Source organism: Dama dama, chromosome 22, assembly GCF_033118175.1.
Source record: "Dama dama isolate Ldn47 chromosome 22, ASM3311817v1, whole genome shotgun sequence".
Classification (NCBI taxonomy): Eukaryota; Metazoa; Chordata; class Mammalia; order Artiodactyla; family Cervidae; genus Dama; species Dama dama.
In genome coordinates this window covers 21411034-21431219 of record NC_083702.1, presented here as the reverse complement: position 1 = coordinate 21431219, position 20186 = coordinate 21411034, and the positions used below count along the sequence as shown (strand labels likewise).

General features: G+C 39.5%; 2 protein-coding genes across 2 annotated transcripts; both read left to right on the top strand.

The window, feature by feature from the left end:
• Positions 1 to 5835: 5835 nt before the first annotated feature.
• LOC133043279 (taste receptor type 2 member 42-like) lies at positions 5836 to 6942 on the top strand. Its single transcript, XM_061124109.1, has one exon. The coding sequence runs from the start codon at positions 6004 to 6006 to the stop codon at positions 6940 to 6942; it is 939 nt and encodes a 312-aa protein (XP_060980092.1). The 5' UTR covers positions 5836 to 6003.
• A 7808-nt stretch (positions 6943 to 14750) lies between these two features.
• On the top strand, positions 14751 to 15857 carry LOC133043278 (taste receptor type 2 member 42-like). The gene has a single exon (XM_061124108.1). The coding sequence runs from the start codon at positions 14919 to 14921 to the stop codon at positions 15855 to 15857; it is 939 nt and encodes a 312-aa protein (XP_060980091.1). The 5' UTR covers positions 14751 to 14918.
• The last annotated feature ends 4329 nt before the right edge of the window (positions 15858 to 20186 follow it).

Genomic DNA, 20186 nt, shown 5'->3' with positions numbered 1-20186 from the left:
GAAAAAATCAGCAGCTGCAACAGTAGATGACTTAATCCTTACAGAGGTAGATAGCAAGTGTTATTTTGTAGTTGACATAGACAAAAGAGCTTTAAAACAAAGAAGCAGACTGTTATTAGGAATCCAAGTTGACTAGCCACGACTTTGCAGAATAAGAAAAAATTAACCAAACTTATAAAAAATTCTGAATAATTATTCCAAGTGTATAATGATACTTTCATGTCTACTTAATATTTTTCTGTCTCCTTGATATTGATCAAAATCAAAGTTTGATATCAAATGTGTGTGTGTCTGTGTGTGTGTAAGAATTTTATGAACACTCATGTCCTTTGTCAGAGAGAAAAAAATTCACCAGGGACAAAAACAAAAAACAAAGTTTACATGATAATATCACCTATTTGTAGAATTTTCAGACATGTTTACATGTGTGTGTGTGTGTGTGTGTGTGTGTGTGTCTGGACATGTTTATGTTTAGTGCTGACTTGATGCTTATAATAATTAAAATTAAAAAAAGCAGGGCTTCCCTGGTGGCTCAGCTGGCAAAGAATCTGCCAGCAATGCAGGAGACCTGGGTTTGATCCCTGGGTTGGGAAGATCCCCTAAGAAGGGAAGGGCTACCCACTCCAGGATTCTGGCCTGGAGAATTCCAGGGACTGTATAGTCCACAGGGTTGCAAAGAGTCAGACAGGACTGGGGGACTTCCACTTCGTTTACCTTCACAAAAGCAGCTGAAAATATACATCTTAAGGCCAGTCAGTTCAGTTCAATCACTCAGTCATGTCCACTCTTTGTGACCCCATGGACTGAAGCACACCAGGGTTCTCTATCCATCCCCAACTTCTGGAGCTTACTCAAACTCATGTCCATTGAGTCGGTGATGCCATCCAACCATCTCATCCTCTGTCATCCCTTCACCTCCTGTCTTCAAACTTTTCTAGCAACAGGGTCTTTTCCAATGAGTCAGTCAGAGGTGACCTGACAGTCATCAGGTGACCAGAGTATTGGAGCTTTAGCTTCAGCATCAGTCCTTCCAATGAATATTCAGGACTGATTTCCTTTAGGATTGACTGGTTTTATCTCCTTGCTGTCCAAGGGACTCTCAAGAGTCTTCTCTGGCAACACAGTTCAAAAGCATCAATTTTTCAGTGCTCAGCTTTCTTTATACTCCAACTCTCACATTCACACATGACTACTGCAAAAACCATAGCTTTGACTAGACAAACCATTGCCAGCAAAGAAATATCTCTGCCTTTAAATATGCTGTCTATATTGGTCATAGCTATTCTTTCAAGGAGCAAGTGTCTTTTAATTTCATCACTGCATTCACCATTTACAATGATTTAGGAGCCCCCCAAAATAAGGTATCTCACTGCTTCCATTGTTTCCCCATCTATTTGTCATGAAGTGATAGGACCAGATGTCATAATCTGTTTATTGAATGTTGACTTTTAAGCCAAGTTTTCACTCTTCTATTTCACTTTTATCAAGAGGCTCTTTAATTCCTCTTCACTTTCTGCCATAAGGGTGGTATCATCTGCATATCTGAGGTTATTGATATTTCTCCCAGCAATCTTGATTCCAGCTTGTGCTTTATCCAGCCTTGCATTTCAAATGATGTACTCAGCATAGAAGTTAAATAAGCAGGGTGACAATATACAGCCTCTACCTACTCCTTTCCCAATTTGGAACCAGTCTACTGTTCCATGTCTGGTTCTAACTGTTGCTTTTTGACCTGTATACAGATTTTTCAGGAAGAAGCTAAGGTGTCCAGTATACTTTTTTCCACAATTTGTTGTGATCCACACAGTCATAGGCTTTGGCATAGTCAATAGAGCAGAAGTAGATGGTTTTCTGTAACTCTCCTGTTTTTTTGATGATCCAACAGATGTTGGCAATTTGATCTCTGGTTCCTCTGCCTTTTCTAAATCCAGCTTGAAAATTTGGAAGTTCACGGTTCATGTACTGTTGAAGCCTGGCTTGGAGAACTTTGAGAATTACATTGCTAGTGTGTGAGGTGAGTGAAATTGTATGGTAGTTTGAACATTCTTTGGCATTGCCTTTCTTTGGGATTGGAATGAACACTGACCTTTACCAGTCCTGTGGCCACTGCTGCATTTTCCAAATTTGCTGGCATATTGAGTGCAGTACTTAACAGCATCTTCTTTCAGGATTTGAAATAGCTCAAATGGAATTCCATCTACTCTACTAGCTTTGTTCATAGTGATTCTTCCTAAGGACCACTTTGCAATTCAGCATGTCTGGCTCTAGGTCAGTGATCACACCATCATGATTATCTGGGTTGAGAAGATCTTTTTTTGTATAGTTCTTCTGTGTATTCTTGTCACTTCTTCTTAATATCTTCTGCTTCTGTTAGGTCCATAGCATTTCTGCCCTTTATTGAGCCCATCTTTGCATGAAATGTTCCCTTGGTATCTCTAATTTTCTTGAAGAGATCTCTAGTCTTTCCCATTCTATTGTTTTCCTCTATTTCTTTGCACTGATCACTGAAGAAGGCTTTCTTATCTCTCCTTGCTATTCCCTTGGAACTCTGCATTCAAATGGGTATATCTTTCCTTTTCTGCTTTACCTTTCACTTCTCTTCTTATCACACCTATTTGGAAGCCCTCCTCAAACAACCATTTTGCCTTCTTGCGTTTCTTTTTCTTGGGGATGGTCTTGATCACTGCCTCTTATACAATGTCACTGACCTCTGGCCATAGTTCTTCAGGCACTCTCTCTATCAGATCTAATCCCTTGAATCTATTTGTCACTTTCACTGTATAATCATAAGGGATTTGATTTAGGTCATACCTGAATGGTCTAGTGGTTTTCCCTAATTTTTTCAATTTAAGTCTGAATTTGGCAATAAGGAGTCCATGATCTGAGCCACAATCAGCTCCTGCCTTGTTTTGCTGACTGTATAGAGCTTCTCCATCTTTGGCTGCAAAGAACACAATCAATCAAGTGGACCTTAGGAAGCATCACTATGAACAAAGCTAGTGGATGGGGTGGAATTCCAGTTGAGCTATTTCAAATCCTGAAAGATGATGCTGTGAAAGTGCTGCACTCAATATGCCAGCAAATTTGGAAAACTCAGCAGTGGCCACAGGACTGGAAAAGGTCAGTGTTCATTCCAATTCAGAAGAAAGGCAATGCCAAAGAATGTTCAAACTACCTCACTGTTGAATTCATCTCACATGCTAGCAAAGTAATGCTCAAAATTCTCCAAGCCAGGCTTCAGGAGTACGTCAACTACGAACTTTCAGATGTTCAAGCTGGATTTAGAAAAGGCAGAGGAACCAGAAATCAAATTGCCAACACCTATTGCATCATCAAAAAAAGCAAGAGATTTTCAGAAAAACATCTACTTCTGCTTTACTATGCCAAAGCCTTTGACTGTGTGGATCACAACAAACTGTGGAAAATTCTTCAAGAGATGGGAATACCAGACTACCTGACCTGCCTCCTGAGAAATCTGTATGCAGGTCAAGAAGCAACAGTTAGAACCAAACATGGAACAACAGACTTGTTCCAAATTGGCAAAGGAGTACATCAAATCTGCATACTGTTACCCTGGTTGTTTAACTTATATTCAGAGTACATCATGAGAAATGCTGGGCTGGATGATGCACAAACTGGAATCAAGATTTCCGGGAGAAATATCAATTACCTCAGATATGCAGATGACACCACCCTTATGGCAGAAAGTGAAGAAAAACTAAAGAGACTCTTGATGAAAGTGATAAAGGAGAGTGAAAAAGTTGGCTTAAAGTTCAACATTCAGAAAACTAAGATCATGGCATCTAGTCATGGCATCACTTCATGGCAAATAGATGGGGGAAAATGGAAACCATGACAGACTTTATTATTTGGGCTCCAAAATCACTGCAGATGGTGACTGCAGCCATGAAATTGAAAGATGCTTGCTCCTTGGAAGAAAAGCTATAACCAACCTAGACAGCATATTAAAAAGCAGAGACATTCCTTTACCAAGAAAGGTCCATCTAGTCAAAGCTATGGTATTTGCAGTATTCATGGGTGGATGTGTGAGTTGGAGTATAAAGAAAGCTGAGTGCCGAAGAATTGATGCTTTTGAACAGTGATGTTGGAGAAGACTCTTGAGAGTCCTTTGGACAGCAAGGACATCCACCAGTTCATGCTAAAGGATATCAGTCCAGAATATTCTTTGGAAGGACTGATGCTGAAGCTGAAACTCCGATCCTTTGGCACCCTGATGGGAAGAGCTGACTCATTGGAAAAGACCCTGATGCTGGGAAAGATTGAAGGCAGGAGGTGAAGGGGATGACAGAGGAAGAGATGGTTGGATGGCATCACTGACACAATGGACATGAGTTTGAGTAAGCTCCAGGAGTTGGTGATAGACAGGGAATCCTGGCGTGTTGCAGACCATGGGGTCGCAAAGAGTCATATATGACTAAGCAACTGAAATGAACTGAACTGAATGACACTGGTGATGGTGCTCAGTTGCTCAGTCTGAGCATTTGCGTGTCTGACTATTTGCCACCCCAAGGACTGCAGCAATCCAGGCTCCTCTGTCCTCCTTAATTCCTGGAGTTTGCTTAAATTCATGTCCATTGAGTTGGTGATGCTACCTAATCATCTCATCCTCTACCACCTTCTCTTTTGTCTTCAATCGATTCCAGATTAGGGTCTTTCCAATGAGTTGCTCTTCACATCAGGTGGCCAAAGTATTGGAGCTTCAGCTTCAGCATCAGTCCTTCCATTGAATATTCAGGGTTGATTTCCTTTAGGATTGACTGATACTCTTGCAGTACATAGGCATATATGTATATATGGTATATGTCCATAGTATATATATGTCCATAGTCATAGGCATATATATATATATATATATATATATATATATGTATGATTCCTTAGGTGACTGCAGTTTACTGTCAAGTTTGAAAACCATTGTATTAGTTACCTGTTTGTTGAAGTGAAAATACATTTTACTTGTAAATCAATTTATAATGATGAAGAATTTTATCAAAAGCAGAATTAATGAAAAGGAGACCCTCCTTCCTATTCATCCATCTCCTGCTTTTTTAAAAAATTTTTTCTTAGTATTTTTACCTCTCAGTTGATAATCGCTAATTCAGAATCAAATAGGCCCTAGCTCACTGGAAACAAAGTTCAAAAATTCACAGTAGGAGCTCAGATAGAGGTATGATTTTGGTACCTTTTCACACTATTCTGGAAGATCACTTTCCTTTTAATCTATTTCCTCAAGAAATCTTAAAAAGCTTCAAACCCTAAGCCAGTTGTCTTTGTCTTTAGAAAACGAGAATTAACTATTGACTATAGATTTTGTAGCACCATCCTCGGTGTTGCAACTGCATTTTGGTCAAACTTTTGTCATATTCAACAGCAATAATTTATTTAAAATTACTTTTTCCATAACTCTGTGAGGTCCTTACTTCTCTTTATTAGGTTTCTTTCATCTGTAACAGTATCTGAAATGTTATGGATTTCATTAAATGAAATCAATGAATAATGCTTCTATTTCAGAGGTTATTTTCTGAGAATACTATGAAAATTAAGAAACCTGAATCCAAATGGTATCGAGTTTCTGTTGAGAAAGGAAGTACAAATGAGTGTAAAGAAATCTGTCTCACATTTGCATGTTTGCATACCTGATTTTCCTTTTCCAGATGTCTCCACAAGTGGAAAATTGCTGCCAGCACCAATGATGACTGGGCACATTCAAGGCTTAATCTGGAAATCAGTAGCTGATTGAAAGCAATGTTCAAGTTTTCCATTTAGAGCTATGGGAGTGGATCTCCTTGCATAAATTTCAGAACTATTGCTGGAATAAAAGAGAAAGATCTTTACGAAGATATGTGAGATGGTATCTGAGTTTCATTAAGCATTTTTTGAAAAGGATCAAACTGGGTATCATTCTGCAACACTTGGACAGCAACAACAACAAAAAGAAATCATTGATAGATAGTATTAGCTTTCTGGATTCTTTCTACAGAAATGCCATCTGGAATTGAAAATGCTTTTCTGGTAGCAACAATAGGAGGATTCGTGATTGGAATGTTGGGGAATGGGTTCATTGTACTAGTTAACTGCATTGACCTGGTGAAGAGACAAAAGCTCTCATCAGCTGACTGCATCCTCACAGGCCTGGCTATCTCCAGAATCAGTCAACTTTGGGTAATACTATGTGATTCATTTTTATTGGTACTATGGCCACACCTATATGCCACTGATAAACTAACAAAAGTTGTTAGCATTTTTTGGACATTGTCTAATCACCTAGCTACCTGGTTTGCCACCTGTCTAAGTGTTTTCTACTTCTTTAAAGTAGCCAGCTTCTCCCACCGCTGCTTCACTTGGCTGCAGTGGCGAATTCGTAGTGTGGTACTGGTGCTTCTCTTGGGGTCTTTGTCCTTACTGCTTTTGAACTTTGAATTAATAGATATGTTTAATAGTGTCTGGACTAGTGGCTACAAAATATATGCAAGAAACTCAACGTGGTCCTCAGATGTAAGTGAAACTCATTATCTTCACCATTTGATTGCTTTTAACTTCATCAACTTAATCCCTTTTCTTCTGTCCCTGACCTCACTGCTCCTCTTATTTCTCTCCTTGATGAGACACATCAGGAACTTGCAGCTCAACCCCAGCTCAAAGGATCTCAGCACAGAGGCCCATAAAAGAGCTATGAAAATGGTGATGTCTTTCCTCTTCTTCTTCATCATTCATGTTTCTTCCATCTTATTGACAGGTTGGGTTTTCCTTAAACTGCAAGGACATCTGGCCAAATTGGTGGTTGTGTTAACTTCAACTGTTTTTCCTTCAAGCCACTCCTTTATCCTAATTTTGGGAAATAGCAAGCTGAGACAAAATGCCATAGAACTGCTGTGGTATCTTAACTGCCCCTTGAAAAGAGTGAAATCTTTAGCTTCATAGATTTATCCAGAATTTTCTATATTCCAAAAGCATTGAATTAATGAAGAGACATTGAAGATACATTTTAATTTCTGTTTTTCTCACTGGATTCCTTTAGATTCTACTGAGCATCAGAAACTTTCCCTAGAATGGTCTATAAACTAACAATCTACTCACAGAGGTGAATTGATTCTTTTAAAAAGCAAGCATCATTGGCATCATAAGACTTTCTACTAGTGAAAAAATATTTGAGCAATAAAAATATAAAATATATAATGCAATATGTATTAATTTTATATACATTGGAAAATATGTACTATAGTCATATGTCAGGAAAAAACATGAATATTTAGACATGCAAATCCTTTCCAAGGTAGAGCAGGTGAAATATTTGTATAATATTAAGCTAAAAATAAATCAAAGGGGCTTCCCTGGTGGCTCAGTGGTGGAGAGTCTGCCTGCCAGTGCAGGAGACTCGGGTTCCATCTCTGACCCTGGAAGTCCCCACATGTTTTGAAGCAACTGGGCCCTTGCACACACCACTAAGCCTGTGCCCTGGAGCCTGGAAGCCACAACTACTGAACCCATGTGCTGCAACTGCTAAAGCCTGTGTGTCCTACAGCCCGTGCTCTGCAACAAAAGAAGACACCACAAGGAGAAGCCCACTAGCCACAACTAGAGAAAAAGCTGCACAGCAATGTAAACCAGCAAAGATAAAAATGAAAAAAAATAAAGAAATTAAATTATAAAAAGTAGATAAATCAAGGAATAAAAATGTTGGAAGCACAGAACCTTAAAATGACTGTCGGCTTAAGTTCACAATGTAAACATTGTGAGTTAATTTTTCTTAGGACAAAATGAGGACAGCAGTCCTGGATTCAGCACCTCCGATAGCTCTGAGAGACTGCTCCGAACAGGCAGAGGAGAAGGTCAGTATAGAGTTGATTTTGGTGATGGGAGAGTATATGCAATCAAGCACATGTTTTTGCAGAAGGTTTCTGCTAGTCATGAAGAGTTGTCGTCACCATGAAGGGCTCTAGTGCTTTTTAGGAGATACAAAAACTGAGCTCATAAAATTGTCTCCTAAAAATATCTAACCATCTGAAGACCTGTTCTGCCGGTTTTTCCCCTGAGCTCAGAGTGCATTATTTCTGCTCTCTACCCTGAACTCCTTTAGGGAGTCTCAAAAATCAGCAGCTGCAACAATAGATGATTTAATCCTTATAGAGGTAGATGGCAAGTGTCATTATGTAGCTGGCATGTCCAAAAGAGGTTTAAAACAAAGAAGTAGACTGTTATTAGGAATCCAAGCTAGACTAACCACTACTTTGCAGAATAAGAAAAAATCAACTGAACTTATAGAAAGATTCTGAATAATTATTCCCTAAGTGTATAATAATACTTTTATGTCTACTTAATATTTTCATGTTTACTTTACATGGATCGAAATCACAAAGGTGTGTGTGTGGTGTGTGTGTGTAAGAATTGTATGAACACTTAATGTCCTTTGTCAGAGAGAACAAAAACAATTCACCAGGGACAAAAACAGAAAGGAAAGTTTACAAGAGAATATCACCTATTTGTAGAATTTTCAGACATGTTTATGTGTGTTTGTGTGTGTGTGTGTACATGTTTATGTTTAGTGCTGACTTGATGCTTATAATAATTAAAATTAAAAAAGCAGGTTTTCCCTGGTGGCTCAGCTGATAAAGAATCTGCTGGTAAGTGTGAGCCCTGGGTTTGACCCCTGGGTTCGGAACATCTCCAAGAGAAGGGAACAGTTACCCACTCCAGTATTCTGGCCTGGAGAATTCCAGGGGCTGTATAGTCCATGGGGTTGCAAAGAAACAGACAAGACTAGGGACTTCATTTACCGGCACAAAAGCTGCTGAAAATGTATATACATCGTCAGTTCAGTTCAGTTCAGTCATTCAGTCGTGCCAAACTCTTTGCGACCCCATGAACCACAGCATGCCAGGACTCCCTGTCCATCACCAACTCCCAGAGTCCACCCAAACCCATGTCCATCGAGTTGGTGGTGCCATCCAACCATCTCATCCTCTGTCATCCCCTTCTCCTCCTGCCCTCAATCTTTCCCAGCATTAAGGTCTTTTCAAATAAGTCAGCTCTTCGCATCAGGTGGCCAAAGTATTGGAGTTTCAGCTTAAACATCAGTCCTTCCAATGAACACCCAGGACTGATCTCCTTTAGGATAGACTGGTTGGATCTCTTTGCAGTCCAAGGGACTTTCAAAAGTCTTCTCCAACACCACAGTTCAAAAGCATCAATTCTTTGGCACTCAGTTTTCTTCACAGCCCAACTCTCACATCCATACATGACCACTGGAAAAACCATAGCCTAGACTAGACGGACCTTCTTTGGCAAAGTAATGTCTCTGCTTTTTAATATGTTTTCTAGGTTGTTCATAACTTTCCTTAAACAGAGCAAGCGTCTTTTAATTTCATTGCTGCAATCACCATCTGAAGTGATTTTGGAGCCCAGAAAAATAAAGTCAGCCACTCTTTCCTCATCTATTTGCCATGAAGTGATGGGATCAGGTGCCATGATCTTAGTTTTCTGAATGTCGAGCTTTAAGCCAACTTTTTCAGTCTCCTCTTTCACTTTCATCAAGAGGCTCTTTAGTTCCTCTTCAATTTCTGCCATAAAGTTGGGGTCATCTGCATTCTGAGGTTATTCATATTTCTCCTGGCAATCTTGATTTCAGCTTGTGCTTCTTCCAGCCCAGCGTTTCTCATGATGTACTCTGCATATAAGTTAAATAAGCAGGGTGACAATATACATCCTTGACGTACTCCTTTTCCTATTTGGAACCGGTCTGCTGTTCCATGTCCAGTTCTAACTGCTGCTTCCTGACCTGCATACAGGTTTCTATCTTAAGGCCAGTCATTTCAGTTCAGTGGCTAAGTCATGTCCTATGCTATGTGACCCCCTGGAATGAAGCATGATAGTCTTCCCTCTCATCACCAACTCCCAGAGCTTGCTCAAACTCATGTCCATCGAGTTGGTGATGCCATCCACTGTGTCATCCTCTGTTGTCCCCTTCTGCTCCTGACTTCAACTTTCCCAGCAACAGGGTCTTTTCCAATGAGTCAGTCTTCCCATCAGGTGGCCAGACTCTTGGAACTTCAGTTTCAGCATCAGTCTTCCAATGAATATTAGCATTGACTGGTTTGATTTCCTTGCAGTCCAAGGGACTCTCAAGAGTCTTCTCCAGTATCACAGTTCAAAAGTATCACTTTTTCGGTTCAAAAGCATCATTTTTTCAGCACTCAGTTTCTTTATAGTCCAACTCTGATATCATACATGACTACTGCAAAAACCATAGCTTTGACTAGATGGAACTTTGTCTTCCAAGAAATATTTCTGCCTTTTAATATGCTGTCTATGTTGGTCATAACTTTTCTTTCAAGGAGCAAGAGTATTTTAATTTCATGGCTGGAGTCACCATTTGCAGTGATTTTGGAGCCCCAAAAATAAAGCCCCTCACTGCTACCTTTGTTTCCCCATGTATTTGCTATGAAGTGATGGGACCAGAATCCATAATCTTAGTTTTTTGAATGTTAACTTTTAAGTCAGCTTTTTCACTCTTTTCTTTCACTTTTATCAGGAGGCTCTTTAGTTCTTCTTCACTTTCTGAAATAAGGGTGGTGTCATCTGTGTTTCTAAGGTTATTGATATTTCCCCCAGATTTCACATGATGTATTCTGCGTATAAGTTAAATAAGCCCGGTGACAACATACAGCCTCTCTGTACTCCTTTCCCAATTTGGAATCGGGCTGCTGTTCCATATCTGATTCTAACTGTTGCTTCTTGACCTGTGTACAAATTTCTCAGGAGGCAGGTAAGATGTCTGGTATACATTTTCCCCCACGATTTGTTATGATCCACAGAGTCAAAGGCTTTGGCATAGTCAATAAAGCAGAAGTAGATATTTTGATGGAACTTTCGTGCTTTTTTGGTGATTCAACAGATGTTGGCAATTTGATCTCTGATTCCTCTGCCTTTTGTAAATCCACCTGGAAGTTAATGGTTCACATACTGTTGAAGCCTGGCTTGGAGAATTTTGATCATTATATTGCTAGCATGTGAGGTGAGTGCAACTGGGTGGTACTTTGAACATTCTTTGGCATTGCCTTTCTTGGGATTGGAATGAAAACTGACCTTTACCAGTCCTGTGGCCACTGCTGTGTTTTCCAAATTTGCTGGCATATTGAGTGCAGTACTTAACAGCATCATCTTACAGAATTTGAAATAGCTCAACTGGAATTCCACCCCCTCCATTAGCTTTGTTCATAGTGATTCTTCCTAAGACCTACTTAACTTTCCATTTCAGCATGTCTGGTTCTAGGTGAGTGATCATACCATCATGGTTAAATGAGTCATGATGATTTTTTTGTATAGTTCCTCTGTGTATTCTTGCCACCTCTTCTTAATATCTTCTGCTTCTGTTAGGTCCATACCATTTATGTCCTTTATTGGCCCATCATTGCATGAAATGTTCTCTGGTATCTCTGATTTTCTTGAAAAGATCTCTAGTCCTTCCCATTCTATTGTTTTCCTCTATTTCTTTGCACTGATCACCGAGGAAGGCTTTTTTTCCCCTTTCCTTTGCTCTTCTTTGGAACTCTTCATTCAAATGGGTATATCCTTCCTTTTCTCCTTTGCCTTTAGCTTCTCTTTATTTCTCGGTTATTTGGAAGACCTCCTCAGACAGTCTTTTTGCATTTCTTTTTCTAGGGGATGGTCTTGATCACTGCCCCCTGTACAATGTCATAAATCTCCATATATTGTTCTTCAGGCACTCTATCAGATATAATCCCTTGAATCTACTTGTCACGTCCACTGTATAATTGTAAGGAATTTGATTTAGGTCATACCTGAATGGTCTAGTGGTTTTCCCTACTTTCTTCAATTTAAGTATGAATTTGGCAATAAGGAGTTGATAATCTGAGCCACAGTCCACTCCTGGTCTTGTTCTTGCTGACTGTATAGAGCTTCTCCATCTTGGGCTGCAAAGAATATAATCAATTAAGTGGACCTTAGGAAGCATCACTATGTACAAAGCTAGTGGAGGTCATGGAATTCCATTTGAGCTATTTCAAATCCTAAGAGACGATGCTGTGAAAGTGCTGCACTCAAAATGCCAGCAAATTGAAAAACTCAGCACTGGCCACAGGACTGGAAAAGGTCAGTGTTCATTTCAATCCCACAGAAAGGCAATGCCAAAGAAAGTTCAAACTACTGCACTGTTGAACTCACCTCACATGCTAGCAAAATAATGTTCAAAATTCTTCAAGACAGGCTTCAACAGTATGTGAAATGTGAACTTCCAGATGTCCAAGCTGGATTTAGAAAAGGCAGAGGAACCAGAGATCAAATTGTCAACACCTGATCATCTAAAAAGTGAGAGAGCTCCAGAAAAACACCTACTGCTTTATTGACTATGCCAAAGTCTTTGACTGTGTGAATCACAACAAACTGTGGAAAATTCTTCAAGAGATGGGAATACCAGAGCACGTGCCCTGCCTCCTGAGAAACTGTATGTAGGTCAAGAAGCAACAGTTACAACCCAACATAGAACAGCATACTGGTTCCAGATTGGGAAAGGAGTACATCAAGGCTGTATATTTTAAGCCTGCTCATTTAACTTATATGCAGAGTACATCATGAGAAATGCCGGGCCGGATGAAGCACAAGCTGGAATCAAGATTGCCAGGAGAAACATCAATAGCTTTAGATATGCAGATGACACCACCCTTATGGAAGAAAGTGAAGAGGAACTAAAGAGCCTCTTGGTGAAAGTGAAAGAGGAGAGTGAAAAAGTTGGCTTAAAGCTCAACATTCAGAAAACTAAGATCATGGCATCTGGTCTCATCACTTCATGGCAAATAAATGGGGAAACAATGGAAACAGTGACAGACTTTATTACTTTGGCTCCAAAGTCACTGCAGATGGTGACTGCAACCATGAAATTGAAAGACATTTGCTCTTTGGAAGAATAGTTATGACCAATCTAGGCATAATATTAAAAATCAGAGACATTACTTTGCCAACTAAGGTCCATCTAGTCAAAGCTATGGTTTTTCCAGTAGTCAAGTATGGATGTGAGAGTTGAACTATAAAGAAAGCTGGGTGCCAAGGAATTGATGCTTTGAACTGTGGTGTTGGAGAAGACTCTTGAGAGTCCCTTGAATAGCAAGGACATCCAACCAGTCCCTTGTAAAGGAAATCAGTCCTGAATATTCATTGGAAGGACTCATGCTGAAGCTCCAATCCTTTGGCCACCTGAATCAAAGAACTGACTCTCTTGGAAAGACCCTGATACTGGGAAAGACTGAAGGCAGGAGGAGAAGGGGACGACAGAGGATGAGATGGTTGGTTAGCATCACCGACTCAATGGACAGGAGTTTGAGCAAGCTCCAGGAGTTGGTGATGGAAAGGGAAGCCTGTTGGCTGCAGTCCATAGAGTCACAAGAAGTCAGATACGAGTGAGCAACTGAACTGAACTGAACTGAATGATATTGGTGATGGTGCTCAGTTGCTCAGTCATGTCTCACTCTTTGCCACCCCATGGACTGCAGCAAGCCAGGTCCCTCTGTCCTCCTTAATTCCCAGAGTTTGCTCAAGTTCATGACCATTGAGTTCGTGATGCCATCTAACCATCTCATCCTCTACCACCCTCTTCTCTTTTTCCTTCAATCTGTCCCAGATCAGGGCCTTTCCAATGAGTTGCCAAAGGTGGCCAAAGCATTGGAGCTTCAGCTTCAGCATCAGTTCTTCCAATGAACACTCAGGGTTGATTTCCTTTAGTATTAACTGATATTCTTGCAGTCCAAAGGACTAGCTCATATGCATATATATATGAGGTAACTGCAGTTTACAGTCAAGTTCAAAAACCATTGTATTAGTTACCTGTTTGTTGAAGTGAAAATACATTTTACTTGTTAATCAATTTTTTATGAGATGAAGAATTTTATCAAAAGCAGAATTAATGAAAAGGAGACCCTCCTTCCTATTCATCCATCTCCTGCTTTTTTTTTCTTTTGCCTTTTTTCTTAGTATTTTTACCTCTCAATTGATAATTGCTAATTCAGAATCAAATAGGCAATAGTTCACTGGAAACAAAGTTCAAAAATTCACAGTAGCAGCTCAGATAGAGCTATGATTTTGGTACCTTTTCACATTATTCTGGAAGATCACTTCCCTTTTAATCTATCTTCAAGAAATCTTAAAATGCTTCAAACCCTAAGCCAATTGTCTTTGTCCTGAGGAAGCAAGAATTAACTATCAACTATAGATTTTGTAGCATCATCCTCAGTGTTGCAATTGCATTTTGATCAAATTTTTGTCTTATTCAACAGTAATAGTTTATTTAAACTGACTTTTTCCATAACTCTGTGAGGTCCTCATATTGCTTCTCTTTATTAGGTTTATTTCATCTGTAACAGTATCTGAAATGTTATGGATTTCATTAAATGAAATCGATGAATAATGCTTCTATTTCAGAGGTTATTTTCTGAGAATACTATGAAAATTAAGAAACTTGAATCCAAATGGTATCGAGTTTCTGTTGAGAAAGGAAGTACAAATGAGTGTAAAGAAATCTGTCTCACATTTGCATGTTTGCATACCTGATTTTCCTTTCCAGATGTCTCCACAAGTGGAAAATTGCTGCCAGCACCAATGATGACTGGGCACATTCAAGGCTTAATCTGGAAATCAGTAGCTGATTGAAAGCAATGTTCAAGTTTTCCATTTAGAGCTATGGGAGTGGATCTCCTTGCATAAATTTCAGAACTATTGCTGGAATAAAAGAGAAAGATCTTTACGAAGATATGTGAGATGGTATCTGAGTTTCATTAAGCATTTTTTGAAAAGGATCAAACTGGGTATCATTCTGCAACACTTGGACAGCAACAACAACAAAAAGAAATCATTGATAGATAGTATTAGCTTTCTGGATTCTTTCTACAGAAATGCCATCTGGAATTGAAAATGCTTTTCTGGTAGCAACAATAGGAGGATTCGTGATTGGAATGTTGGGGAATGGGTTCATTGTACTAGTTAACTGCATTGACCTGGTGAAGAGACAAAAGCTCTCATCAGCTGACTGCATCCTCACAGGCCTGGCTATCTCCAGAATCAGTCAACTTTGGGTAATACTATGTGATTCATTTTTATTGGTACTATGGCCACACCTATATGCCACTGATAAACTAACAAAAGTTGTTAGCATTTTTTGGACATTGTCTAATCACCTAGCTACCTGGTTTGCCACCTGTCTAAGTGTTTTCTACTTCTTTAAAGTAGCCAGCTTCTCCCACCGCTGCTTCACTTGGCTGCAGTGGCGAATTCGTAGTGTGGTACTGGTGCTTCTCTTGGGGTCTTTGTCCTTACTGCTTTTGAACTTTGAATTAATAGATATGTTTAATAGTGTCTGGACTAGTGGCTACAAAATATATGCAAGAAACTCAACGTGGTCCTCAGATGTAAGTGAAACTCATTATCTTCACCATTTGATTGCTTTTAACTTCATCAACTTAATCCCTTTTCTTCTGTCCCTGACCTCACTGCTCCTCTTATTTCTCTCCTTGATGAGACACATCAGGAACTTGCAGCTCAACCCCAGCTCAAAGGATCTCAGCACAGAGGCCCATAAAAGAGCTATGAAAATGGTGATGTCTTTCCTCTTCTTCTTCATCATTCATGTTTCTTCCATTCTACTAACAGATTGGGTTTTCCTTAAACTGCAGGGACATCTGGTCAGATTGGTGGTTGTGTTAACTTCGACTGTTTTTCCTTCAAGCCACTCCTTTATCCTAATTTTGGGAAATAGCAAGCTGAGACAAAATGCGGTAGGACTGCTGTGGTATCTTAACTGCCCCCCGAAAAGAGTGAAATCTTTAGCTTCATAGATTTATCCAGAATTTTCTATATTCCAAAAGCATTGAATTAATCAAGATACAGTAAAGATGCATTTTAATTTCTGTTTTTGTCACTGGATTCCTTTACATTCCACTGAGCATCAGAAACTTTCCCTAGAATGGCCTATAAACTAACAATCTACTCACAGAGGTAAATCGATTTTTTAAAAAGCAAGCCTCATGGTCATCTTAACAGTTTCTACTAATCAAAAAATATTTGAGCAATATAAATATAAAATATATAATGCAATATGCATTCATTTTATATATGTTGGTATATGTTTACCACAGAATATATAAGGACAAATACACGATCATTTGAACATGCCCATCCTTTCCAAGGTAGAGCAAGTGAAATATTTGTATAATATTAAGCTAAAAATAAATCAAAGGAGCTTCCCTGGTGACTCAGTGGTGGAGAGTCTGCCTGCCAATGCAGGAGACACGGGTTCAGTCTCTGACTTGGGAAGGCCCCACATGTCATGGAGCAACTGGGCCCTTGCACACAACTATTGAGCCTGTGCCCTGGAGCCTGGAAGCCACAACTACTGAACCCATGTGCTGCAACTGCTGAAGCCTGTGTGCCCTACAGCCCGTGCTCTGCAACAAGAGAAGACACCACAAGGAGAAGCCCACTCTCTGCACCAGGGCAAAGCCTGCACAGCAATGAAGACCAAGAAAGCCCCAAATGGAAAATCAAGAAGTTAAATTATAAAAAAATAGATAATGAAGGGCTAAAAATGTTGGAAGCACAGAACCTTAAAATGGCTGTTGACTAAAAAAATGCACAGTGTGAATTTTGCAAGTTAAGTTTTTCTTAGGGCAAAATGAGGACAGCAGCCCTGGATTCAGCACCTCAGGTAGCTCCGAGAGACTGTTCCAAAGAGGTAGGGGAGAAAGTCAGTATAAAGGTGATTTTGGTAAAGGGGCAATATATGCAATCAAGCAGGTTTTTTTGCAGAATGTTTCTGCTAGTCACAAAGAGCAGTTGTCACCATGAAGGACTTCAGTGCTTTTTAGATATGAGGAGATACAAGTACTAGGCTCTCATAAAGTTGTCTCCTGAAAATATCTAACTATCTGAAGACCTGTTCTGCCAGTTTTTCCCTGAGCTCAGGGTACCTTATATCTGTTCTCCACCCTGAACTCATTTAGGGAGTCTCAAAAATCAGCAGCTGCAACAGTAGATGATTTAATCCTTAAGGAGGATAGGTGGCAAGTGTCATTTTGTAGCTGACTTGGCCAACATAGCTTTTAGAAAAAGGAGCAGACTATTATTAGGAATCCAAGCTAGACTAGCCAGTACTTTGTAGAATAAGAAAAAAATTAACTGAACCTATAAAAAGAGACTGTATAATTATCATAAGTGTATAATAATACTTTTATATCCACTTAATATTTTTACACCTACTTTACATGGATCAAGATCATACTTTGATATCAATTTTGTGTATGTGGGGTGTGTGTGTGTGTGTGTGTAAGCATTGTATGAACAACAATGTCCCTTGTCAAAGAGAACAGAAACAATTCACGAGGGGTAAAAACAGAAAGGGAAATTTACAAGAGAATGTCACCTATTTGTAGACTTTTCGGACATGTTTATGGGAGTGTGTGTGTGTGTGTATGTGTGTGTGTGTGTGTGTATACAGAGAGAGAGAGAGTGCTGAGTTGATGTTTATAATAATTAAAATAAAATAAAAGCAGCTGAAAATGTATATGCATCTTAAGACCAGCAGGTGGCAAGTTTGTGCTTCCTAATGACATTGGTGGTGGTGCTCAGTTGCTCAGTGATGTCTGACTCTTGGCGGCTCTATGGACTATAACCCACCAGTTTCCTCTGTCCATGGAATTTTCCAGGCAAGAATATTGGAGTGGGCTGCCATTTCCTACTCTATAGATTCTTCCTGACTCAAGGATCAAAACCAAGTTTCCTGCGTCTGCTGCATTGGCTGGCAGATTCTTTACCACTGCGCCACCTGGGAAACCCTCCCAAAAACCATAAAAAAATGAAGAAATCTTTGCTAGAATTGCCATAAATTTTAAGTGGTAGAAGCAAAACACTCCCCCAGCAAACTACAAAATAAACGTTGAAAATATTTATGAACTATATGAAACTATGTGGTTATAAGTTAATTTTGATGGAGCAGTAGGTCAGGTCTGACAACACTAGGAAGACTGTAAGAACCGTAAGGGCTCTGTTAAGTGTACCCTCACTCCAGGGAGCTGAGCTATGGTGCGCTCTGATGTTAAGGGTGATGAGGAGATGATGATACATGTATATGCAGGTCTATAAAGATTTAGATTTCTAAGCTGCATTCATTATGTTAGACACTATATAAGAAGTCTCCTGGGTGGGGGAAGTAGATGAAGATGGTCAAAACATACAAACTTACAGTTGTAAGATAAATAAATAGAAAGTAATGTATAAAATGATGACTATAATTAACACTGTTGTATGGTAAATTTGAAAGAGAGTAGATTACAAAAGTTCTCATCACAGGAGAAAATACCTTTTTTTTTTTGTAATCTTACTAAATGATGGATATTAACTAAACTTATTGTGGTAATCATTTTGCAATATATGTAAGTTAGATTGTTATGTGTATACCTTAAACTTATCGAGTGCTGTGTCAATTATATTTCAATAAAAGTGAAAGAAAGCTTAAATTTCCTAGTGATTGTCACTGGGACTACCTTGTTTTAGGATAGGTGAAATTCTAATTATACAGGTTATATTTAAATTCAATATGGAGGATAATTTGATTTAGAATCCCTTTCAGTAAAAAAGCTAAAAATTCCTTTGTACTTATGAGAAGTTTTAGTTTTTTAGATTTGCATTTCAGTGTTACTAAACTTTTCTTTAATGACTAAGATTAAAAAATAGATTCAAGCCACTATGCATAGCCCTTGATGCTTATGAGGGGATTTAACAGCAAATGTCTCATTAAGATTAAATCCTCCCTTCTCATGTACAAATCTTGGAGAGAGAAGCTGTAAGAAGTAGGAGCCTATTTCAAATAACAGGCGTGCAGAAAAATGACTATAAAGATGAAGCCTGGAGAATAGGTCAGACAGTGGCTACCAATGTATTTTGTGTCTTCTCTCTATTAAACTGGCATTGAGAGATTAAATAAACTCTGTGCCTCTCAATGTAGAGAACAACAAATGGATATCAAGCGGGGAGCAGGGTGGGATGAACTGGAAGATTGGGCTTGACATATACACACTACTATGTATAAAATGGTCTTCCCTGATGGTTCAGATGGTACAAGAATCCACCTGCAATGCAGGAGACCTGGGTTCCATCCCTGGGTCAGAAAGATCCTCTGGAGAAGGGAATGGCAACCCACTCCAGTATTCTTGTTTGAAGAATTTCAAGGACAGAGGAGCCTGGCAGGCTACAGTCCATGTAGTCGCAAAGAGTCAGACACAACTGAGAGACTAGTACACACACATTTATAAAACAGATAACAAGAACCTATGGGATATCACAGGGAACTCCAGTAAATGCTCTGTGGCAACCTATATATCAACAAAGGAGAGGAAATCAAAAAAGGGGAAGGAAATTTAAAAAAGAGGAAATACATTATAAACATTACAGCTGACTCACTTTGTTGTATAGCAGAAATGAATGCAACGCTGTAAACCAATTATAGTCCAAAAAATTAAAGACAAAACACAACTCTTTGCCCCTCCTTTCCACAGCACAGCCTGCATTAGAGACCCCAGCCTTGACCCAAGAAAAGCTACTAGTATCACATTCATAGCTGGTCTCATGCAATTTGGAGAGTGCTGGATCCTATACTGGAACCAAATTATTGGGATTGTCAATGGTTTAAATGAAAATCATATAAAATGATTGTCAGTGTTTGCCTGCTGATCACTTCCCTCCAAAATAAACTTTTTATAGTCTTGGTGTAGAGAATTTTGGTTTTTTGTTTTGTTTTGTGTTGTTTGCCCACACCTAAGACCAGGAGTGTTGCAAATAAGCTGTTTCTGATATCAAGGGAAAGTGAAAGTTGCTCGGTGGTGTCCCGACTCTTTGCGACCCCATGGACTATACAGTTCAGGAATTCTCCAGGCCAGAATACTGAAGTTGGTAGCCGTTCCCTTCTTCAGCGGATCTTCCCAACCCAGGGATCGAACCCAGGTCTCCCACACTGCAGGTGGATTCTTTACCAGCTGAGCCACTAGAGAAGCCCAAGAATACTGGAGTGGGTAGCCGATGCCTTCTCCAGAGGGTCTCCCTGACCCAGGAACTGAACAGGGGTCTCCTGCATTGCAGATTCTTTATCAGCTGAGTTACCAAGGAAGCCCCCA

What these genes read in the sequence shown, in the direction of transcription:
- LOC133043279 (XM_061124109.1), top strand. Translation starts at nt 6,004, where the DNA reads ATGCCATCTGGAATTGAAAATGCTTTTCTGGTAGCAACAATAGGAGGA.
- LOC133043278 (XM_061124108.1), top strand. Translation starts at nt 14,919, where the DNA reads ATGCCATCTGGAATTGAAAATGCTTTTCTGGTAGCAACAATAGGAGGA.